Here is a 25,878-nt window from a genome sequence, read left to right on the forward strand (position 1 = left end):
AAAATTCTAGATGTTAGAGAAAAGATTTACAAATTAATTAACTTTTTAAAAAAACAATGTGTGTTTTAAAAGCAACTTTTTTTTTGCTGGAAATGTAGATTTGAAAAGAAACACGCAGAAAGTGGGAAAAAGAAATGAACAGTTTGGAATCAAGATGGCGGCCACTCACTTCGGTTCAGAATGATAAGGCCCGCCCACACATGCACCGATTGGTCAACCATCAGGTCACTGAACTGTAGGATTGGTCAATCATCACGTCACTCAACTGTAGGATGGCCCGCCCACACACACAATGAACCCACCCCTACTCGATGCAAATGAGCGGATAATGAGAGGAATTTTGAACGTTTTTTGGATACCGTCGGCACAATTTCTATCCGACCGTCGGCACAATTTTTGTCCGAGCAAAAAGTAAATACGCCTACAAGAGTCCCCTAATGATGAGCTTTCTTTTGATATAACATATGTGTAGGTACGCTCTATAACTTTTGATTGTATAGCCGGCCAGAGAGACAGACAGAGAGACAGACAGAGACATATCCTTTTATATATATATAGATAGATAGATATAGATAATACTCATTATATAAAAGTACAGCCCCCCTCCCGTGTTATAAAAATTCCACAGACCCCCGTATCACAACAAAGTATTTTTTTCTGTATAAAAATTAGTTATACAATTAAACATATATTTATTATTATTTTTGTTTTACTTATATTCCACACCATTCCCTGTATTATGACCCAGTTCATTACATTCCCTGGAGTTTATATCCCAGACCATTCCCTGTATTATGACCCAGTTCAGTACATTCCCTGGCGTTTATATCCCACACCATTCCCTGTATTATGACCCAATTCAGTACATTCCCTGGGGTTTATACCCGGACCATTCTCTATATTTTGATCCAGTTCAGTACATTCCCTGGCGTTTATATCCCACACCATTCCCTGTATTATGACCCAGTTCAGTACATTCCCTGGAGTTTATACTCCGTACTAGTCCCTGTATTATGACCCAGTTTAATACATTCCTCTGGCATTTATATCCCACACCATTCCCTGTATTATGACCAAATTCAGTACATTCCCTTGGGTTTATACCCCGGACCATTCCCTATATTATGACCCAGTTTAATACAGTCCTTGAGGTTTATACCCCGGACCAGTCCTGTATTATGACCCAGTTCAGTACATTCCTTGGGGGTTTATACCCCAGATCAGTCCCTGTATTATGACCCAGTTCAGTACATTCCCTGGAGTTTATACTCCGTACCATTCCCTGTATTATGACCTGGTTCAGTACATTCCCTGGGGTTTATACCCCGGACCAGTCCCTGTACAGGAAACTTTTTTTATCCGGCACGGACGGGACCGACGTGGTGCCGGTTCATCAAAAATTCCGGATAACCGAAAGCTATAGTAAAAGATACGGAGCGGAGAGCTCCGTATAAAGCAACAAACCCTGTTGCTTAGCAACAGCTTCAGAACAATGGCCACAAGTTGCAAGCGTCTCTGTAGCTTAGCAACAGCTGCAGCCACACCCTTGCACAGCAACAAATGGAGGAAGGCAAGTAATAAAAGTTACCTACCTACTCCTGAATTTTGCCGGTTAACCGACATTTCCGGTTATTTAGGTGCCGGTTAATCGAAAGTTTCTTGTATTATGACCTGGTTCAGTACATTCCCTGGGGTTTATATCCCAGATCTGTCCCCGTATTATGACCCAGTTCAGTACAATCTCTGGGGTTTATACCCCGGACCAGTCCCTGTATTATGACCTGGTTCAGTACATTCCCCAGGAGCTGATACGGACAGTAATCTGCCCTCCGTGTTCCTGTCGGTCCTGATTAAATAAACTATACGGTCTCCTGTGAGACTGAAAGTAAATGATTGTAGAGTCTGGAACAAGATCACAGATGTTAAAATAGGGCTGATGAGTGAACATTAAATGGACAGACTGCTCCAATCTCCGCCCTGCAGAGCTCGGTCCTGCTCTCTGCTGAGCAACAAACCGTTACTGTTACACTTTACAGTCACTCCAGTTATATAAAATATTAGAGCTGGACACCCGCGCTGTCAGAGCCGTGTCCTGAATAGAGCAGAGTTCACTCAGTAACAGAGCGTGACCCCTGTAACCCGGGGAACGAATCTGTTTCTTACCATCACTCACAGATCAGCCTGCGCTGCCCATCACAAGAGACAAACGGATCCGCCACTGGGAATCCCAGGATTAACAGCACTGATTGGAAGGAACCCAAACATGAACCCTCTGGTCCCGCCTCCTCCCTGATCTTCACTGGTTCATTTTTACAGTTTGCAGTTTTTCAGAAATCTTTGCCGACGAATAATTGGTCAATGTTTTGGGGACCCCCGGAACATCTCCAGAGACCCCAGTTTGAGAACCATTGAGTTAAATCATGGCTGATCTGTATATTAACTCCATTTACCTGCCTTGGTTCCATATTCCCTCAATACCCTTACCTAACAAAAAATGTACCTATCTCAGATTTGAAATTTTCAATTGGCCTAGCCTCAACAGCGTGTTGGTGGGGGGAAGAGTTCCAGCTTTCCACTATCCTTTGTGTGAAGAAGTGCTTCCTGACATCACCCCTGAACAACCGAACTCTAATTTTAAGTTTATGCTCCCATGTTCTGGACTCTCCCACCAGAGGAAGTAGTTTCGCTCTATCTACCCTATCAAATCCTTTAATTCAGAAGCATAAAACGGCAGATGCTGGAAAATCCTTTAATCATCTTAAACACCTCAATTTGATCACCCCTTAGTCTTCTATACTCAAGGGAATACAAGCCTAGACTATACAACCTATCCTCATAATTTAACCCTTTTAGCCCCGGTATCATTCTGGTGAATCTGCACTGCACCTTCTCCTCGGCCAATACAAGCTTCATACGCCAGTGCAATCTCTGCATTAGTATTTATTAATTAATAACAAGTTATGAGGGGTAATTCTTTGATATCGCACTCCCTGTGGGGAGTGGTGCTCAGATGGGCACATGCCAAATGTTATTCATTGCTGGACACACTGGATCACAGAATCACTCTCATAATGTTGATGTCAGTATGGTCACCATGTACTGGGTTGCACATCTGATGAGCAGAGCTACATAAAACAATTTAATACTAGCAGTAAACAAAAGTAAAGCAAATCAGTGATACCACACTAATTGGGACTTTAACAGCAATTTCCCCCCTTTACAAAATTGTTCTATTCCCTTTCTCGTGCTGGGTCACCTCACATTATACACCAACAAAGAAGATGAATAAACAACCTCGTCTCGGGCCTCTACTCTATAAATGGGGCACTTGAAGGTGATTAGTAACAGGTCAGATTTACCTTACCTACCTTAGATGATCCAACTATAGATCAGAAACCTACAATGTGTGGAATCGCAGGCACAAATCATTCTGAGACACAGGGTTTGATGAATTGCTTCATCTCTGGACTGCCCTGGTAATTCCCTTCTTTTTTTTAAAAAAAGGCCAAACTGATTGCAAAATAACTTCAATAGGACTTGTCCCATAAATGCGCAAGTTAAATGTGAATGGTCTGACCATCCTTAGTATGTACACTCCCAGTGCTAAGACCTAGCACCACAATATTACACTGAGCTGAAATTTCCAATGATCGATTCTCTTTCATCAATACCAAGAGAAACTTTACCTGTAAAACTAAGGAAAGGTTTCAAAATCAAATAACAAAAGTCATAAATTTTAAAACTTACTTCAAAAATTTCAAAACCATATATATCTAACACTCCCATCACCTTCTTCCTCGCTTTGGTTTGTGCCTGTTGAAAAGAACATCAGGCAAGTTAGAAAAATAAATGATTCATTTTATAACATACCGTCCAAAATAACCTGCTGTGCATGCTTGTAAATGTTTTCCACACACATACAAATCAGGTCAGAAACTTAACTGCTATTTATTCCCCCTTCCTATTCATGCAGATCAACCTCGTCTGTTAACCTCATGTCAAACACTGGCTGTAAGGAGTCTCCTTTCCATTTCTTACATTGTTAAAGGATTAGTTTCTGCAGCAGGAATGATCTAAACTGGCACTAAGTTAAAGATGTTTTGAGTGAGGGGATGGAGGCAGAATTATTTTAAAACTCTTATAGGCCGGATCTTAGTTTTAACTGTCTGTTTTCTCCCGCTCCCCAGACCCCCACACCACCCTGCAGACATAGGTAATGCTACATTTCAAGACGTTCCTTTAAATCTAACAGCCGGAATCACAGATCTCTAGAGGACCATGGTAGAGAGACGCTAAAAGCAGAAGTTATTTTACAGAGCAGCATAACTTAAATAACTAATCTCTTTTCCCTAACTACATGGAGTGAGTTAAATTTACACCAAAAATACTCTCTCAATCATCACTTTTTATGTAAGTAAATATTTTTGTGTGTTTAAATTAATAAGAGGTGATATGCTAGAGAATAGACAATGCATCTCACTTGGGAAGTAAAAACCTTTATACATGGTTTGTAACTATCACTTTTACTAAAGAGATATTCCCCACTCCGGCAATAAACCCAGAGTTCAGCTTATTATGAAGGACAGATTTTGCAGGAGGCTAAAGGTTTGACCTCTTGAAACAAGGCACAGGCCTTTAGGGCATTTCAGTTGATTAGGTTAAGAGTAAAAAGATCTTCATAAATGGAACGTCACACTGAGACAGCGTGACCTTTTCATCCACGTTCCTTTACGAAAATATTTAAATAATACATACTCTCACTGAAGCTATTCATTTGATAAGAAGGAACATTTGGTTGTTCACATTCTCGGGCACCAGTGCTCTGCCACCAGTGAACACTAGCCAGTACCTTAATGCTCTCGTTGATTCTGCTCACAAGCAAAGTGAACAACCGATTGTAAAGATTTTTTGCCAAGGCATCACGTGCATAATAAGCCTGAAAGAGGGAAAAAACGATTGTTGGAATAGTAGCATTTTAGAACAAAGATCGACACGTTTACTTTTCTAAAGCTTCAATGAGCATCAGTGACCTCAGGCGGTGCTGCATTTAAAGTGTCATCAAAACCAGAAGACATTGGGCCGTATTTTCTGATTCGACGCTTCCCACGTGCGGATGTACTGCAATCTGGAAAAAATCTACGCACTTACCTGAGGGCGCCAGAGGTGCGTATAGTTCCGATGCTGGGCCTCTCCAACTCCAAGTGTGCAGGGCCCACGTATCCCAGAGGCGCATGCGGTTCGCAAGCGTCCCTGGGATCACGTGGGCCATGGGGAGCCAATCAAAGAAGGGAATCTCCCATCATACACTTGACAGATAGACCTGTCAAATATATGAATGGAGATCAATGAAAAAACATAGCAAAACTTTAAATAAATTTTTAAAAAACCATCACCTTTTTAAAATTAGTTGAAATTACAATAAATTAAATATTTTAAACAAAAATGTAATTTTTTGAAAAAATAATTAAAGTTTTTTGTACAGAGCTAAAAATAAACTTACCCTTTTTTAAAAAAAAAGTATTTTTAAATGATAAATGACTGAAATTTTTATTTTTTTAAAAAACTTTTTTCAACTCTTATCCTGGTAAAAGCTTTTACTAGGCGTAAGAATTCTAAGGGTTTTCTACGGACGGAGGGTCTCCAGAAAGTGGAACTATCCGCCTGCAAAGTCTCTAGGGCAGGCATCCGATCTGTCAAGAGCATTCTTGACAGATCGGAAATGCCGGTTTTCAGCACATGCGCTGTGCATGTTTGAAACTGGCATTTCCGATGTCCCTATGGGTGTGTACACAACACGTACCCACCCGTAGGGATCGGAATATCCAAGCCATGGTCTATACCCATCAAAACGTGACTGCATCCCTTAAAGCATCTTTCAGTTTTAATATTTTTGGAAATAAAAAGTGAGAAATAAAGAAAAGAAAATTAAAACCAAATTTAAAAATGGAAGAAAGTGTTCTTGCATAAAATATATTATTTAAGTCACCCCATGTCCCCATACATTACACATTGGATCATTCTAATAATTAATTCTTTGCCCTCAGCAAGTAAACTAATTGAAACAAGTTTGAGGTTTTTTTTTTTTAAAAAGTGTCAAAATACAACAATGATGCCGACACACTGCACACACATATGTCCCGGAAATAGCCAAATGGGTAAAGGCATTGCTGGGTGTAGCACAAAGACAAGGTGTTGTGCTGAGTTAGCTGATCTCAAACAAAGCAGCAGCTGGGGGGATGGTACAAACTGTTAAGTCTGTGTGTTATATTGCAAATTACTACACAGACCACAAGAGCAAACTTTAACAGGACTTTACCAGTTGAAGGTCAGGGCGGAACTGCCCAATAAATCATTACACAGCACTTATATACCGGTGTGGTCACCACCGGTATTACAGTATACAGCAGCCAAGATAAAGTAGTGCAACCCTTAAAATAGTTCTCTTAAAGGTGGAACGTTACATACACTACAATCCTCCCTTTTTAGGTTAACAGTATATATTCCCATTAAACATAACATCATAACATATATACACAACTTCATGTAAAAACAGTTCACAGGTTCAGTCTCTCTGGAGGCTTCCTGACTCGGTCCGGATAACGCCTCGGTGGTGTAGTAGTTTTCGGTGGTGTAGTAGGTTCTTCTGGCAAGGTCGATTCGGCTTGAATGCCAGTGTCAGGTTCATCTGATTCCAGTATTACCGGATCGGAGGTAGATACTATGGGTATCTCTGCTTCATCATTAGGCGTATAGAGTTGTGGAGTAGGTTGGCCCTTTTCGGATGACTCTATGATCTGGTCAACATGGCGCCTTATTATGCTTTCACCAATGTCCACGGTATACATCGGCGGTCCTAGTCGCTTGCAAATAGTTCCAGGCTGCCATTTCTCGGTACGGTAGTCCCGGGCCAAAACTTGTTGACCTATCTGGAAGGTTCTAGTTGGCCTTTCATTCATGCCTTGAAATTGCCGGTTCTCTACGTCCCTTCTGATGTTTGGCTTGATCAAATCCAGCCGGCATCTTAAGTCTTCTATTGAAAAACATCATGGCGGGGGTTTGCTTTGTGACTGCATGTGTTGCATTCCGGTACGCCAACAAGAAGTTATCTACCTTATGTTGTAGATTTATGTCTTCATTACCCATGGCCTTTATGGCCTTCTTGAAGGTCTGGACAAACCTTTCAGCTAATCCATGGGTGGCGGGATGGTATGGGGCGGACGTGTAGTGCTTAACCCCATTGTTTTTTAAGAACTTCCTGAATTCTTCGGACACAAATTGCGGTCCATTATCAGAACAGATCTGTTCTGGCAGCCCATTCCTGGCAAATATGGTCCTTAATACTGTGATGGTTTTTTCCGTGGTGGTGGAGGACATCTTTACTACCTCCGGCCACTTGGAGTGTGCATCCACCGCGATTAAGAACATTGAGTCCATAAATGGACCAGCAAAGTCGATATGTACCCTTTGCCATGGAGATGAGGACCACTCCCATGGATGCAGAGGAGCTTGTGGTGGGGTGCTTTGGACCTTCTGGCATCCTAGACAGCTCTTGGTCATTTCTTCAATGTCTCCATCGATACCTGGCCACCACACAAACGCTCTGGCTAGGTTCTTCATTTTCACTCCACCCAGATGCCCCTCGTGAAGCTCCTTTAGCACTTTATGCTGGAGTTTGGGTGGAATCACCACTCTGGATCCACACATCAAAGTTCCTCGGCACACTGACAGCTGTTCTCTTCTTTGCGAAAATGCTGGCAACATTGGTTCGCCATGTGCTGGCCATCCCTTCACCGTTAAATCGTAGACTCGTGAGAGAGTCGGGTCATTTCTTGTTTCCTTTTCGATTGTAGAATTTGTTACTGGTAGACATTCCACTATGGTTGAGTGGAACATCTCCACTGGGTCCACTGTAGGCGCCTCTTCTACCGTTGGCAACGGTAGGCGCGATAAACCGTCAGCATTCCCATGCTGTTTTGATCCTTTGTATTCTATGTCATATTGGTGTGCCCCTAGGAAAAGGGACCACCTCTGTAGCCTTTGCGCTGTCATAATGGAAACGCCCTTTATAGGGTTGAATATGGATACCAACGGCTGGTGGTCTGTCAGCAGTGTAAACTTCTTGCCCTGTAGGTAATGATTGAATTTCTTTACTCCCCACACGAGGCTGAGAGCCTCCCTATCTATCTGAGCATAGTTGCGTTCAGCGGAGGTCAATGATCTGGATGCAAATGCGACTGGCCTTTCCGAGCCATTTGGCAACTTGTGTGAGAGTACTGCTCCAATACCATAAGGGGAAGCATCACAAGCTAGACGAATAGGTAGCGTTGGGTTGAAGTGAGCCAACACTTCCTGAGGTGATCAATGCCTTGCTTTTGCGAACGGCCTTCTTACAGTCCTCGCTCCACTTCCATGGTACTTCTTTCTGCAACAGAGCATTCAGCGGGTGCAGCACCGTGGATAGATTTGGCAGAAACTTATGGTAATAGTTAATCAACCCTAGAAACGACCTCAACTGGGATACATTTTCCGGAGCGGGGGCCTTCACAACAGCTTCGATCTTGTCAGGTGACTTGTGCAGCCCCTCCTGGTCAATGACATGACCACAGTACGAGATCCGTTTCTGAAAGAACTCACATTTCTGGCGATTAACTCGAAGGCCATATTCCTTCAACCTGGTGAGCACCAGTTTCAAATTTGCGAGGTGTTCCTCCTCGTCCTCTCCTGTAATCAGGATATCGTCCAAGTAACACTGAGTGCTTGGAATTCCCTGTAAGACCTGCTCCATGGCCCTCTGCCAAATTGCTGGAGCCGAAGCCACTCCAAAAACCAGTCTATTATATCGATACAAGCCTCTGTGCGTGTTGATTGTGAGATACTGGCGCGACTCTTCCTCGACTTCCATTTGTAAGTACGCTTGCGCCAGGTCTATCTTGGTGAAGTGTTTCCCGCCAGACAATGAAGCAAAGATATCCTCAATCCGCGGAAGCGGATATTGCACCGTGTGAAGCACCGGATTAACTGTGATCTTGAAGTCTCCACAAATGCGGACCTTCCCCGGTTCCCCTGGCTTGTTACTCGATGAACGCTTCATGACGGGAACAATGGGCGTGGCCCACTCACTCCAGTCCACCTTAGACAGTACTCCTGAACGTTCAAGTCCTTCCAGTTCAGCTTCCACAGCAGGTCGTATCGCATAAGGTACCGGTCTGGCTTTGAAAAATTTTGGGTTTGCATGTTCTGCAATCTTGATTTTTGCCTTAATTCCTCTCAGTGTTCCCAGTCCCTGTTGGAACACCTCTTTAGCCTCATCCAATATTCTGGACAATCGTTCAGGTTTGACATCTTTCTGTCCGGAATCTACCGTTATTGCGTTTAGGGAGTGCCAGTCCATATTTATTTTCCTGATCCACTCCCATCCCAGAAGTGGTGGACCTCCCTCAGGTAGTACATATAAGTCCATTCCTTGGTGTTCTTTGCCCTTGTGTATCACCTTGACTTTTATCTTTCCGATGGGGTATACTTTTTGCCCCGTGTATGTCTGCAATACTACCTCCGTATCCCGTAGGGGAATATGTTTGAATAACTTTTTGTAATCTTGCTTATTCATGACCGTCAACGCCGATCCGGTGTCCAATTCCATCTTCACTTGGACTTCTGCAATCTGTAGTGTGACCCAGATAGTTTGTCGGTCAGCTTCCTTACTCACATTGTGAATTCTCAGACTACCCAGTTCCTTGCTGTTGGAGTCTGAATCCGAATTCTGTTCATCCGAGCTCTTCTCAGCCACCTTATGTACCTTTCTGTACTTTTTCTGCGGTGACTTTTTGTTGCTGGTCTTCTTTCCTGACCGGCATACTTTAGCTATGTGGCCAAGCTTGCCACATTTTCTACATTCCTGGTTTTTAAACCAGCATTGGTTCTTATCGTGTGTTGTCTTCCCACAACGATAACATTTCGTTGTACCCGAAGCCATTTGATCTACGCTGAGTACCTCTGCCTTCAGCTGCATTTCCGCGGTGCCTCTCGCTGCGGCTTTGTGTGATGCTGCAATAGTGACGGCCTTATCAAGTGTAAGATCATTCTCTTCAAGCAACCGCTTTTGTGTTCCTTCTTTCGACAATCCACACACGAATTTGTCTCTCAGTGCCTCTGTCAGGCTTTCCCCAAACTGACAGTAATTCGCTAGCTTGCGCAGTTCAATTAAATACTCCACGTTGCTTTCCTCTTTCAGTTGCGTTCTCGCATAAAATTTAAATCGTTCTGCTAACATCAGCGGTGTGGGGTTCAAATGATTCTTCAGGACAGCAACAATATTAGCGAAAGTCTGATCCGCCGGTTTAGCTGGTGATAGAAGATGCTTCAATAGCCCGTATGTCTTCGCACCCATTGAGTTTAGTAAGGTTAGTGCTTTATCTTCATGTGATATTTTATTTGCCTTACAATATATCTCTATGCGTTCTACATACGTGACCCAATCTTCAACATCGGGGTCGAAATCGTTGATGTTACCACGCTTAGGCATCCTCGCGATCTTCTTGAGAACAAAAGAATTATTTTATTTTATTTATTTTTTTACAAAATGGCGGTTTCCCGCGCTTGTCTTCTTCCCCGCCTACTTTCAAAATGGCGGTTTCCCGCGCTTGTCTTCTTCCCCGCCTCTGAAAATGGCAGCTTCCCGCGTTTGCTCGGTCTCGGTCTCCCTCGCTCGGTCTCGTTCTCCCTCGCTCGGGCTCTGTCTCTCCCGCTCGCTCGGGCTCTGTCTCTCCCGCTCGCTCGGGCTCTGTCTCTCCCGCTGGCTGTAACGGCAATTGCCATATTGCTGCGTCCGCCCTCCCCAGCGGTTTTCAATCGTGCCTCCCAGCCCCTCTTGCAGTCCGGTCCTTTCCCCCCCCGGCTGCGGCTGAGTTCTCCGCGGTGTTTTTTCTATTTTTTTTTATTTTCTCCCGCGTAAGCGGTTCTCGGTCGCTGCGCCTCGCAGCCTCGGTAGCTGCTCGGCCTTTTTTTTTTTTTTCTCCCCTACTCACAGTCAACGTGGCCGACTTGCTTCTCGTCGCTGATCGGCTCACCCACCACCGTGATAGAAGGGACGATCACTGCCTGTTGCTGATGGAAGGCTTCGTGTCAGAATTCTTCCTTCTTCCTTTGCTCTGCAGACCAGAGTCTTTTCTCAGCAGAATGATGAGGGCGGATGCCTCCTCTCGACGCCCGTTAAACTGCCTTGGATGTATCTCTGCCGCAGGGTAAGATCGTACTCGTCGCCATTGTTAAGTCTGTGTGTTATATTGCGAATTACTACACAGACCACAAGAGTAAACTTTAACAGGACTTTACTAGTTGAAGGTCAGGGCGGAACTGCCCAATAAATCATTACACAGCACTTATATACCGGTGTGGTCACCACCGGTATTACAGTATACAGCAGCCAAGATAAAGTAGTGCAACCCTTAAAATAGTTCTCTTAAAGGTGGAACGTTACATACACTACACAAACGGTCTTGGTGCCTGGGAGGAAATAAAATCAGTCAGATTGCTACTGCCGATTGCAATCCGGTGATTCCTGTTGGAACATATGTATGCAGATGTTGAGTGTGGACAAGATAGGTTTTGGTGTATAGTCCTTTAGGGCTGATGGCTTGCTGACCATCACTATCTCAGCTCATACATAAATAGGTCTTCAGAAAAAAAATATCAAGTCATAAATAAAACAAATCCAAAAAATTTAGGTATAATCAGTAAAACAATTTTGGAGGCACAAATTAAATACTTTTAAGCAAGTAATAAATGTTTAAAACTGCCTTCACAAAGTACAATGCTAAAAAGTAGATGTGAAACATTAGCTGCATCCTCAGCATCTCCCCTCCCATGTAACTTCATTCAACCGTCTGTACTTGAATCAACTAAAGGATTAAAACTTCATCTAGAGCCATCCTTTGTTTCTTAACCTGTCCCATTACCATCCCTTTTTGCCTTGAATATCTCTTAATGTCTCTCAATGTCTCTTACTCTCTCCTGCCTTCCAGCCTATCACAGGCCTTCCCTTTTGTTCTTTCATCCCCCCCCCCCCACCGCTATTTCCCAGCCACTACACTTGCTTAAAAATCTGTTCCATTTCCTGCTTTTTTCCAGTTCTGACGAAAGGTCAGCGACCTGAAACGTTGGGCTAGATTTTCGGGGAGCCGTCAGGCGGGGTTTCAGGCGTGTGGGGGGAAATCCCAAATTTGGGGGTCCCGACACCATCCCCCCAAAACTCCGCCCCACGTAAGTTTCAGGGGCGGCGGGTACCCGCCCCGCACTGGGACCCGCCGAAACCAGACGGGAAGGGTTTAGTGCCAATTAACTGCCTGTTAACAGGTAGTTTTTAGCCTAATCCCTATTTTGAGGGGTTTCGTGTGGGTTTCCCCGACGGCTCCAAACCACGCCAGGTTGGAGCGGCGGGCCGTCGGGTTGAAGGAGTTGGAGGGGTCGCGATGTCGGTGTTCAGGTGAGTGATGGGTGCATGAGTGTAAAGGTAAGTGTGTTTGGTGTGTCTAAAGTGTGTAAAGAACTTTTACTTACCTGTACTTACCTTAACAGCCTTTCTTCCTGTAGCCGTCGGGAGCACATCACTCAGCCGGAACTTAAAGCTGAACAGCTGCGATCTGTGAAAAGTGACAGCCTTCAGCTTTGAGTGCTGCTGAGAGTTCTAACTGAGTCTGTGCAGAATAACTCATGTTAGAAATCAGAGTGTAAGTGTTTGACAGCTTCAAACAGCTGTAAAACACTGATATTTCATCTGTCAAGAACCCTTGACAGATGAAATTGCAGTCTGTGACGTCACCTGTTGCCGGGTGGCCCTTAATTGGCCTGCTGAGCGGGTTCAACAAGGTCAATCAAGGGAAAATCGCGCGGATTGGCCGGACGTCGAAGTAGGCGGGTCAAAAACCCGAAAGGGGAAGTCCCGCCTTCTTCCCGACAGGTTCGGGAAAATCTACCCCATTAACTCTGTTTCTCTCTTCACAGATGCTGCCTGACCTGCTGAGTATTTCCAGCATTTTCTGTTTTTATAACTAAAGGTAGTCCTTGCATCAATGCTTCTCTTCAAGATGGAGAAAGAGCTCCCTATGTCAGTTAAGGAACGTGTCTATGTATGTCACACCATAACTGCAGTTTGCCGTCATTGACATTTATGGATTATAATTGGGGTATAGCCCCAAATTTATTTGTTCATTTTTACGGGTGCAGCTATTGGATTTAACCCTAAAGGCAGAAGGTGCAAGTTACACAAGGAGGATGGCTACTTGGGCGAGGTTACCGGGGAACTGCCAGTGTCCACAGAACTGTGCCTCAGCAAGAGTCAGCATTTTCAGCGATGGACAAATCGGGACAAACAAAAAAACATTTTTTTTTAAATGAAGCGAGAAAAGGCCATTTGCACATCAGGTCCAGTAGTTCCAAAATACAGTGTACAATCTGTTCCATCATGGAAACAATCCAATCCCGAATGAAAGGTTTTGAAATGTTTTTCCCCGACCCTAACCGTCAATCAAATAAAACTCCGGAATGCCAATCCAATATCCAAATTATTCAGCTTTAATTAGCTGCCTTCTCTGCCATGACATTTCCAGGGCTCCTGGCAGCCAACAACCATCATGTTCTACACAATATTCAATCATCTTTATCTCTACTTATCTGTATTCTTTGGTGATTTCCAATGTTCCCTCTAAATTGCCTTTGTTGTGTGCGGCCTGTTTATTTCAATGCGCGGTTCCCTTTAAATTTCTGCACGTGCGCTATTATTGGAAAAGCTTGTGAGCGGCCTGCGCAGTCCCTTGCAGATTACTGCGGAGCCACGTAAGCGCAGCTTAGAGAAAACATAGGTGATTTCCATCTCCATCTCAATCATCTTGCCCTTTTTCCTCTGAATTCACTACCTTCCTGTCCTCCCTTAATCTTTCCAACCCATATTCACAGCCATCCCCTCAACATTGCCATCCCCTGTGATCCCTCTACTCCAATGGTCTTTATCACAGACAAGGCCATTTCTGACCATTTCTTTATATCCCTCACCACCTACATCCTGGTACCTCCTTCCCTTACTTCCTTCTGTGTTTTTCTCTGGCAAAACTCTTCACCAAGCTGCCAAGTGCCTAAACTTTGGCCCTCTAATCATCACGATACTTCTGCTGCTGTAGATTCTCTCAATCGCTCCTTTACCCTCACACTTGATGCCCTTGCCTCTTGAAAAACCTTTACTCTTTCCCATCCTAGTAGTTCCCTCTGGTATCGGCCACATCTTCACTCCCTCATGCCCAAGGGGTGCAGACTTGAACGTATCTGGTGCACAACTGGTTTAGGCATCTATCACCAGACATGGTTGGACTTATCGGGCTTCACTCTCCTCTTCCAAAACTGCCTACTACTCCAGCATCATCCTGCAGAACAAAAATAACCCCCAACTTCTTTTCTCCACTCACAATCATCTCCTTAAATCCCTTTCCTTTGCCTCCGCCATCCTCACCAACAAGTGCGAGGAACTCATGGACTTCTTCATCACTAAGATTAAGACCATCTGTTCAACTGCTTTTTGCCAATTCCCCTCCTTCCCCTTGCCCACCAAACCAAACTTAGCCCAGGCTCCTAATTTCCCAAGCCCTGAATCTAGTTTCTTTCCAATCTCACCTCAAGACCTCTCCAAACTCATCAGGGGCAATTTTGCCAATGGGGGCGCGTTGGAGGCGGGACTACTGTTTGTCGAGTTTCAGTCCCGCCTCCATCAATTTGTGACCAACCCACACTATTTTCCCTTCATTGACCTTGTTAAGCCCGCACAGCGAACTTAGCAGGCCAATTACGGGGAAGCCGGTTACAGAGAACATCAGCGTACGATGTTTCATCTGTCAAAAGTTAGATGGTTGTTGCATTGGAGAATGCAGCAGCCATCTGTCATCTCTGCCGCAGAGGTGCGAGACTCCCCGCATCCCCAACTCTTGAAGCCTGCAGGAAGAAACAAAGGTAAGTAAACTTTTTCTAACACTTTGCACTTACCTCACATATTCACCTCTCCACACTTGCACCCATCACTTACCTTCACAGCGCACTTTTGCACCCCCCCGACCCCCGCAGACCCACTACTCACCTCGGTGACCCTGGCGGGGTTTGCAGCTTTCGGGAAGCCCGCACTTGTGTGGGTAAAATGGGGATAATCCTCTTATCTGCCTGTTAACTACCTGTTAACAGGCAGTTAAGCGGCTGTAATCCCCTTCCTGCCTCCAAGGAGACAGGACCCGGCGCGGATCAGCTACCTGCCTCCTGGCAAGATGCGCACCTGCCCCCAGATTCTGCCATTTTCCCAGCAGTTCTGCCTCCATACCTGCCTCCCCAGGGCTGGCAAGATCGCGCCCATCTTTCTATGACACCCACCTACTGCTCCCTTAACCAATGTTCCTAGTAAGCTGCGTGGCTGCGCAGTGACCTGGAGGTCCCGCGCAGACCACTCAACACCTTTCTAATGGAAAAAAATGCACATGCGCGATAATTTGAATGGGCCGCGCAACCAGTTAAAGGGGCCGCACACCCAAAAATAAATTTAGCGGGTACATTGCCCTTGACCCCATTCCCAATAAACTCCTGACCAGTCAGCTTCATTTCCTTGCCCCTATGCTAGTTCGCATTGTAAGTGGCTCCCTTCTCGCTTTCAAAATGGTCATCAACCCACCTGCCAAACAAACCCCGACGCCTTGCAAACTGCCGGGCCATCTCCAACCTCCCAAGTCCTTGAACATGATTTTGCCATCCTAATCCATGTATCGCTTTCCTGCAACTCCATGTTTGAATCTCTCCGATCAGCTTTCCGATCACTGAAACAGCCCTAATCAGTCACAAGTGGTATCCTCTGTGACTGTGAGTATGATGCATTATCCCTCCTTGACTTCTTTGCAGTCTTTGACACAATCAGTCACACCATCCACCTCCAATGCTTCTCTTCCATTGTCCAGCTCACTGAGACATCCCTTGCTTGGTTCCATTCTTACCTATTTAATTGTAGCCAGAGTATCTCCAGCAATGGCACACCATTACCTCTGGAGTCCCCCAATGATCTATCAAATATATATGGCTATCAGGAAACAATTGGCCTCATTTCAAAAAAAATTTTTTAATTTTTTTTTTTTTTAAGGTGGTACACAATTTATACAAGAAAATAATTAGGAGTTGTGTATAGGAGAATTTTTACTGGACAGCAATGATTTTAGTTAGAAAAAAAGTCAGTCTGTTCAGGTCACTTGGAATTTCTAAAGCTTGTTCCATATTAATATATTCTTTTTAACTTTCAAGTTAGCCTATTTCCCGAATCTTGGCTTTGGCTAACCTCTTCCTCAACTACATGCTGCCCCTTGGCGACATCATCTGAAGACAGAGTCAGCGTCCACATGTACGCTGACGACACCAATCTTTACTTCTCCACCACCACTCTCAACCCCTCCACTGCTTATCTGTTGTCAGACTGCTTGCCCAACATGCTCCTAGGAGACGGGTCGCTTACTTAAATATTTTAATCAGGCTGCATGCTTTTGATTTTATCTGTCTTCCAGCTTTCCTGGCAGCTAAAGGGAGGCAAGGGCTGCTGCATAGAAGAGGTAAGTGTCCTTCCACCACAGCTTGTGGACCACAAGAGGAGCAGGAGTGCTTCCTCCCGGTCTCCCAAGCAAACCTGTTTCCCACTCCACACGATCAGACCCCCCACCGCGTGAAGACTGACCCCATTCCCCACGATCATTGACACCCGATCTCTCTCCGACACACTGCGATCAACCTCCGACCCTCCAAACCACACTGTACCCAAACCCCCCTCGTGGTCTCTACCCCCAGCAGCAGGAAACCTACCTGCTCCTGGGCTGCGGCTTCCTCTGCTGTGTTCCCCGCCTGACAGGAAGCCGGTGGGGTATCTGTTAAAAAAAAACTATGCACGCTGTCGCTGTGGAGTTAAAGCTCCACGCCATTCGACCCAACCAGAACTCCTCTCCCCTCTCCCCCACCCCACCCTGGGCTTGGAAATCACCCCCCCCCAGTAAATATCGGGGCCATTGTCTTCAGCCCTTGCTACTGATTCGATCCCCCTCCCTGGCCATGGTCTCAGGTTGAACCGCACTATTCCCAACCTCGAAGTGAGCTTCTGACCCCATGTCATCTCCATCACAAAGGCTACCTACTTCTAGAACTTTATTTGCATCTGCCCCTGCCTTAGCCTATATACCGCTGAAACCCTCATTCATGCCTCTGTCACCTCCAGATTTGACTATTCCCACACTCTCCTGGATGACCTCCCATCCTTTAAGTTCTGTAACCCGCAGATTATCCAAAACGCTGTTGCTTGTATGCTATCCTGCACCAAGTCCCACTTGGCCATAACCCATGTCCTTGCTAACTTACATTGGTTCCTGTCCCTCAACGTCCCTAATTCAAATTTTTCATTCGCAATCTCTTCATGGCCTTGCCCCTTCCTACTTCTGTAACTTCCTTGAGCCCTACAACCTCCACCCCCACACACCCCCAGAATTCTCTGTTCTCCGACTCTACCCTATTGTGCATCCCCCTCCTTTTGCCACACCATTGCCAGCAGTGCCTTTGGCCATCTAGGATACATGCTCTGGAATTCCCTCCGCCTCTCCTCCACCTCCTCTTTGACCAAGGTTTTGGTCATCCCTCCTACTATCTCCTCCTTTGTCTCGTGTCCATTTGTGTCCAATTATGCCTCTGTGATGTTTTCTACATTGAAGGTGCTATATAAATGCAAGTTGTTATTGTTATCTTATTTAACACAAAAACAAAGTGTAGCTTGGCTGGCGTTACAATGCACATTGTGAGCCTTTGGCATGCTTACCTGGGCCACATTTAATGTTGTTGAAACTTTCTCTTGTTTTGCCTCCACAGTTCGGAAACTAAAGGCTCTCTCCAGCACAGCTTGATCCTGACCAAGCAACTCACAGATCTCCTTCAGCTCTGCAAATACAACAAATGAGTAACTACAACCCTATAATCACTGGGATGAGACATTCAACATGCTGAAGGCTAACTCACTAAATTTAATACTATGCCTTTACTGAGCCACAGGTCCGAACATCGCCAGAGACCCGGGTTCGAATCCGGCCTCGGGCGACTGTCTGTGTGGAGTTTGCACATTCTCCCCGTGTTTGCGTGGGTTTTCTCCGGGTGCTCCGGTTTCCTCCCACAGTCCAAAGATGTGCGGGTTAGGTTGATTGGCTATGATAAATTGACCCTTAGTGTTAGGGGGATTAAATACGTGGGCTTACAGGGATAGGGTGGGATATGTGTTGGTGCAGGGGTTACGGGGATCGGGTGGGATATGTGTCGGTGCAGGCTCGATGGGCCGAAATGGCTTCTATCTGCACTGTGGGGTTTCTGTGATTCTGTGATTCCATGATAAATCAATAATCAGTTTAGCAGCTTCACCAAGTTTTATATCAAGCACAATGGGGTACCTTCAGAATTTACCTAAAATACCTCAGAAGCTCATAACCGGCAAAGGCTCTTCTATTCCCCTAATATTTCCCTCTTTTAGGTCCTTACAGTGTCCAAGCAGATCTCCCGCCTCTGCCCCAGATCCACATTTTGGAGTAATTCTTGGCAATTATGCCTAATTTGCTTTGTTGGCAATGATCCCACTACCCTTCACCCCAGCCTAGCTCTTCCCACTGAGCTTCCACTCTCAGCAAGGGAGGGAATGTTCTGGGATGTGCACTTCTCTGTAGCTCCTGTCAACGTTGCTTTGTGACCACCCAATAGTTAATATAGATACCTCTGGAGAAAGGACTGTGCCAGATAATATTTTCCCTCCACTGTGATGTAGTCCTCCATCTCATGGCTCAATCCCAAATTGCCAAAACTCAGTCAATGAGAACAGGCAAATTTAAAAGATAATCATGGCTAGAATCCTATTAACTAATACGATAGCAAAATACTGAGGATGCTGGAAATCTGAAAAAACAACAGTTGTTATATCCTATTAACTAAACTCTGCAACACTACATGAGCTTCTAATTCTCTCAGTGCTAAGAAAGGGCTTCTACTTTCACAATGGCATGATACCGAGAGAAGATTCAAGCTGGCGCCAACATTGCATTTCAAAGTCTTGGGGCAGCAGCATTCCTCCTACCGTTTTTGTCTTGGATTCGGCTCTCATCTAAGCCATTTACTCGAGACTCTGGCTTGAATTCAATGTTTCCCAGCTTTAGCACTGCAGCCACCACCTCCAGAATTGACTCTGCTTCATCATCCATGAAACCAACAATCTGCATGGCATTCTGCAGGAGGGGAAAAAGTGTAGAGAGCAGGAGAACTGTCAGAAGTGCAGACTCAAAGGCATTTGTCTGAAGGAGGGCTATAGCTGGCATGTTTGGGCTTTGGAAAGCGGTTTCTCACACCTGTAACTAAGACAGGAAATGATTCATTGCACAAGGACATACTGAAGCATGTCCTGATGTTTGTAATTCCCTGCGATTTACTGTGCCAGAACAGATGTAAAACTTAGATGGTCTCTTGGGACTAATGCAATCCCTGTATTTAGCTTCCAGATGTTAACTTCCCAGCCCAGTTAAAATTGTCCTAAAATGCTTGGTGAGAACAAATTTGCTGTGCACCTGGTAACAATGCTTCCTGCTGCTGGTCGGACAAGCTTAAACCAATACATTTTCAGAGATCAAATGTCATATGCAACAAACAGAGAAAGCATCAAAGGATACAGATCTCAGATATCACTCCCTATCCTGTACCCTATTGCTACATTAATGAAGCATAATTAAGGCTATTTTCCAGCACTTTGTGAATTTGAAAAAATTACCATTATATAGTACTGCTGTGTTACCTATTGACAGATAAATGTAGCATTGCATCCTTAAACTACCTGAGCATTCCATTACCCTATCACTATATACAATCCTCTCAGCAGAAATTAACGGAACAGTCACTACACCCTGTATTTTCACTCTGGCTGACAATGTTCAAATCGGAACAGGGGATGTCCTTCTTTAAAGAAAACAGAACACTCTGCGTTGCAGTATTTCTGTTAGGAGGTATCAATCATTTTGAGAAAGAAAGCATTACCACTCATGTTGAAACGAGAGAATAAAACACTTTTGAAAAGCATGTAGTATAGTTATTGCTGAGGACAAAAATAAATCCTGCCCAAGGTAGGCTCATTTCTATGAGTGGCATATAACATAATTCGACATTTAAGATTGATGGGCAGGTGATGTGTGTAACCATTTCTCATATAAACCATCATATTTGCCAACGTCAGTATCCATTCATGCAGCAGCTCATAAAACAGCTTTTTTCGCTCCAGCTGATTCTCGCCTCTATTAGTGACATTTCAGCACCTGAACAGAAGTGACAAGGGTGAGCCAGAGTCACACAAGGGGAAAGGGTGAGCCAGAGCCACACAAGGGGAAAGGGTGAGCCAGAGTTACACAAGGGGAAAGGGTGAGCCAGAGTTACACAAGGGGAAAGGGTGAGCCAGAGCCACACAAGGGGAAAGGGTGAGCCAGAGTTACACAAGGGGAAAGGGTGAGTCAGAGTCGCACAAGGGACAAGGGTGAGCCAGAGTCGCACAAGGGGAAAGGGTGAGTCAGAGTCGCACAAGGGGAAAGGGTGAGCCAGAGTCACACAAGGGGACAGGGTGAGCCAGAGTCGCACAAGGGGAAAGGGTGAGTCAGAGTCGCACAAGGGACAAGGGTGAGCCAGAGTCGCACAAGGGGAAAGGGTGAGCCAGAGTCGCACAAGGGGAAAGGGTGAGCCAGAGTCGCACAAGGGGAAAGGGTGAGCCACAGTCGCACAAGGGGAAAGGGTGAGCCAGAGTCGCACAAGGGACAAGGGTGAGCCAGAGTCGCACAAGGGGAAAGGGTGAGCCAGAGTCGCACAAGGGGAAAGGGTGAGTCAGAGTCGCACAAGGGACAAGGGTGAGCCAGAGTCGCACAAGGGGAAAGGGTGAGCCAGAGTCGCACAAGGGGAAAGGGTGAGCCAGAGTCGCACAAGGGACAAGGGTGAGTCAGAGTCGCACAAGGGGAAAGGGTGAGCCAGAGTCGCACAAGGGGAAAGGGTGAGTCAGAGTCGCACAAGGGACAAGGGTGAGCCAGAGTCGCACAAGGGGAAAGGGTGAGCCAGAGTCACACAAGGGGCAAGGGTGAGCCAGAGCCGCACAAGGGGAAAGGGTGAGCCAGAGTCACACAAGGGGAAAGGGTGAGCCAGAGCCGCACAAGGGGAAAGGGTGAGCCAGAGCCGCACAAGGGGAAAGGGTGAGTCAGAGTCACACAAGGGGAAAGGGTGAGCCAGAGTCACACAAGGGGAAAGGGTGAGCCAGAGCCGCACAAGGGGAAAGGGTGAGTCAGAGTCGCACAAGGGGAAAGGGTGAGCCAGAGCCGCACAAGGGGAAAAGGTGAGTCAGAGTCGCACAAGGGGAAAGGGTGAGCCAGAGCCGCACAAGGGGAAAGGGTGAGCCAGAGTCACACAAGGGGAAAGGGTGAGCCAGAGTCGCACAAGGGGAAAGGGTGAGTCAGAGTCGCACAAGGGGAAAGGGTGAGCCAGAGTCACACAAGGGGAAAGGGTGAGCCAGAGCCACACAAGGGGAAAGGGTGAGCCAGAGTCGCACAAGGGGAAAGGGTGAGCCAGAGTCGCACAAGGGGAAAGGGTGAGCCAGAGTCGCACAAGGGGAAAGGGTGAGTCAGAGTCGCACAAGGGGAAAGGGTGAGCCAGAGCCACACAAGGGGAAAGGGTGAGCCAGAGTCACACAAGGGGAAAGGGTGAGCCAGAGTCACACAAGGGGAAAGGGTGAGCCAGAGCCACACAAGGGGAAAGGGTGAGCCAGAGCCGCACAAGGGGAAAGGGTGAGCCAGAGTCGCACAAGGGGAAAGGGTGAGTCAGAGTCACACAAGGGGAAAGGGTGAGCCAGAGTCACACAAGGGGAAAGGGTGAGCCAGAGTTGCACAAGGGGAAAGGGTGAGCCAGAGCCACACAAGGGGAAAGGGTGAGCCAGAGTCGCACAAGGGGAAAGGGTGAGCCAGAGTCACACAAGGGGAAAGGGTGAGCCAGAGTCACACAAGGGACAAGGGTGAGTCAGAGTCGCACAAGGGGAAAGGGTGAGTCAGAGTCACACAAGGGACAAGGGTGAGCCAGAGTCACACAAGGGGAAAGGGTGAGCCAGAGTCACACAAGGGGAAAGGGTGAGCCAGAGTCGCACAAGGGGAAAGGGTGAGCCAGAGTCGCACAAGGGGAAAGGGTGAGCCAGAGTCACACAAGGGGAAAGGGTGAGCCAGAGTCACACAAGGGGAAAGGGTGAGCCAGAGTCACACAAGGGACAAGGGTGAGCCAGAGTCGCACAAGGGGAAAGGGTGAGCCAGAGCCGCTCAAGCTAATTTAGGAGCTGCCACATGAGTGGATATCACAAGAACAGAAGGAATAGGAGCAGGAGTAGGCCATATGGCATCTCAAGCCTGCTCCACCATTCAATAAGATCATGGCTGGTCTACCTCAACTCCACTTTATCGCACTACCCCCATATCCCTCGATTCCCTTAGCGTCTAAAATCTATTGATCTCGGTCTTGAATAAACTCAACGACTGAGCATCCACATCTTCTGCAGTAGAGAATTCCAAAGATTCACAACCCTCCGAGTGAAGAAATTTCCAATCACCTCAGTCCTAAATGGCTGACCCCTTATCCTAAGACTATGACCCTCTAGTTCCAGACTCTTCAGTCAGGGGAAACAACCTCTCAGTATCTACCCTGTCAAGCCCCCTTAGAATTTTATACATTTCACTGAGATCACTTCTCATTCTTCTAAACGCCAGAGAACATAAGCCTATGCTACTCGATCTCTCCTCATAGGACAACCCTCTCATCCCAGGAATCAATCTAGTGAACCTTTGTTGCACTCCCTCTAAGGCAAGTATATCCTTCCTTCGGTAAGGAGACCAAAACTATACACAATACTCCAGATGTGGTTCCCCCTTATTTACCCTGCTAGCTATAGTCTCAGAAAACTCTTAACAGATTTGACAAACACGATTTCCCTTTCATAAAACGGTGTTGAATCTGCCTAATCATATGATTTTCTAAGTGTTCTGTTACCATTATTATTAGGTATGTTTGACTCTCAAGTCTTACTGCTTGCCTCTCTTTCGCGCTCTCTCTTGTTGTGTGGACAGTCACTCAGCTCCAGCTCAAACCCATGACTCCATCTCTTCAGCTTGTGCTGTGGCTCAATCTCATACACACACATGCCCCCTTCATCAATTGATGGTTTTAACTGGAGTATTGCCAGTTTGAGCCGGGGGGAGGGGGGGGAAGAGAGAAGGGGGATGGTAACATTTTTGTTTTTATTTCTTTTTTGCATCTCCTTTAGCCCTTGTTGGCCCTCGCCCTTCTCCTTTTCATCACTTGCCCCCTGTCTCAGGTACTGTGGTTTGAATTTCGACTTGGTTTCTGTCTGGATAGGAACATGAGTAGGCTATTCAGCCCCTCAAGCCTGTTCTGCCGTTCAATGAGGTCATGGCTGATCTGTGACCTAACTCCATATACCCGCCTTTGACCCATATCCCTTATAACCTATGGTTAACAAAAAGCTATCAATCTCAAATTTAAAATTAGCAATTGATCTAGCATCAATTGCCATTTGCGGAAGAGAGTTCCAAACCTCTATCACCCTTTGTGTGTACAAGTGTTTCTTAATTTCACTCCTGAAAGGTTTGGCTGTAATTTTTAGACAATGCCTCCAGTCCTAGAATCCCCAACCAGCGGAAATAGTTTATCTCTATCTGCCCTATCTGTTCCCCTTAATATCCTGAAAACTTCGATCAGATCACCCCTTAACCTTCTGAATTGTAGGGAATACAACCCTAATTTGTGTAATCTCTCCTTGTAATTTAACCCTTGACGTCCGGGTATCATTCTGGTAAACCTACGCTGCACTCCCTCCAAGGCCAATATATCCTTCCTAAGGTGTGGTGCCCAGAACTGCTCACAGTACTCCGGGTGTGGTCTAGCCAGGGCTTTGTATAGCTGCAGCATAACTTCTACCACCTTGTATTCTAGTCCTCTAGATATAAAGACCCGCATTCTATTAGCCTTTTTGATTATTTTCTCTACCTGTTCATGATATTTTAATGATCTTTGTACTTGAACCCCCAAGTCACTTGGACAGCGACTGTTTTTAGCTTTTCACCATTTAGAAAGTACCCTGTTCTATTCTTTTTAGGTCCAAAGTGGATGACCTCACATTTGCTTACACTGAAATCCATTTGCCACAGTTTTGCCCATTCACTTAATCTATCAATATCTCTTTGTAATTTTATGCTTTCATCTACACTGCCTACAATACTGCCTATCTTTGTGTCATTGGCAAATTTGGATATATGACTTACTATGCCATGATCTAAGTCGTTAATAAATATTGTGAATAGTTAGGGCCCCAACAAAGATCCCTGCGGGACACCACTAGTCATATCCTGCCAATTTGAGTACCTACCCATTATCCCTACTCTCTGTCTCCTGCCGCTCAGCCAATTTCCTAACCAGGTCAATAACTTGCCCTCAATTCCATGGGCTTCTAAGCAGCGACAGCATCGGAGGGGGCAGCAGATAAAAACAGCGGGAGACCAAGGCAGCACGGACCTGAGCAGCAGCAGCACAGAGGCGGCAGCACCTCCGACGATTTCAACAACAACAAAAAACAAAGAGTGACGTCACAGGACAGCAGGTAGGTGATTGGTGGGGGAGTGTTAAAGTTTTTTCTCTCTAACCGAGGACAATGGTTTAAAGTAGGAGCGGGAAACTATAATGTTGCAGGAATGTCTAGTTCCTATCAAAAGACTGAGGTCCACTCAGGCGATCAAATAAACGAGGTTTAATGAAAACTAACAGAGTTTAACGGATAATTACAGGAGAACATCGAATATAGGTCTAGTCAGTTCGGAGGCTCCACGAGGACTGCTTGGGCGGTCCCGTGGCTGACGTCATGACGTCATCACGTTTTTCCCGCCGGTGGGGGATCACGTGATGAACGGCATGACGTCATCGCGTTTACCCGCGCTATTAAAGTGATCGCGCTCTGTACATGTAAACAGTGAAAACAAAGATACAGACTCAGGCTGTAGCTAACATATTATTAAAGGGAATTATATACAATTGATCGGAGTCCCTTAGTGGCTCCGCCACATGCGTCCCCCCAGAAGTGTCTGTAACAGCAAAAGTAAAACAGCAAGGAGGCCTGACAAGCCTGTCAGATCGACTTCTATAGCCTTGAAGTGGAAGCTGATGGATGGCGGGCGAGCTGGCGGGCGGTTGCGTTTGATCTGGCACGGCGACTGTGGGCGGTCGGCCACATTTCGGCGGTTGTGCGATCTCGACTGGGCGGTCAAGGTCCAAGTGTGCCAGCTTCAACCGGTCAACCGAAATGTGGTCCGGTTTACCTCCGATATCGACCGAAAAAGTTTTGTCTCCCGGCTCTAGCATGCGGAAAGGACCAGTGTAAGGGGGTTTGAGCAGATCCCGATGAGCGTCGTGGCGGATAAACACATAGTCGGCGTTCTTCAGCTCAGCTGGGACGTGGGAGCTCTGCAAGCCATGATGCGACGTAGGCACTGGAGCAAAACTTCTGGCGGCCTCCTGGTGGCTGATGAGCTGCTGGGATGCGGACCATGGCTCTGTTGGAGTCGGAAGGAGATCCCCTGGTACGCGTAGCGGCTGGCCATATACGAGCTCCGCCGAGGACGATTGAAGATCTTCTTTAGGTGCCGTACGAAGACCCAAAAGGACCCATGGAAGCCTGTCCACCCAGCCCAGGCCTTGAAGGCTGGCTCGCAGTGCGGCTTTGAGCGACCTGTGGAATCG

At 46.1% G+C, this 25,878-nt stretch overlaps 1 protein-coding gene across 6 annotated transcripts in view; it reads right to left on the reverse strand.

The window, feature by feature from the left end:
- The window catches only part of myo1b (myosin IB), a 397,467-nt gene that overhangs the window by 94,733 nt on the left and 276,856 nt on the right, over positions 1 to 25,878 (reverse strand). For all 6 annotated transcript variants that reach the window (XM_085985844.1, XM_085985845.1, XM_085985847.1 and 3 more), the window contains 4 exons: positions 19,151 to 19,298; positions 17,858 to 17,976; positions 4,850 to 4,936; positions 3,748 to 3,813 (listed from right to left, as the gene is read on the reverse strand). In XM_085985844.1, the coding sequence (XP_085841970.1) occupies positions 3,748 to 3,813; positions 4,850 to 4,936; positions 17,858 to 17,976; positions 19,151 to 19,298 (420 nt within the window). The remainder of the gene's footprint in view (positions 1 to 3,747; positions 3,814 to 4,849; positions 4,937 to 17,857; positions 17,977 to 19,150; positions 19,299 to 25,878) is intronic.

This window comes from Somniosus microcephalus, chromosome 4 (assembly GCF_052327205.1).
Source record: "Somniosus microcephalus isolate GS21.2 chromosome 4, FLI_Smic_1.0, whole genome shotgun sequence".
Taxonomy (NCBI): domain Eukaryota; kingdom Metazoa; phylum Chordata; class Chondrichthyes; order Squaliformes; family Somniosidae; genus Somniosus; species Somniosus microcephalus.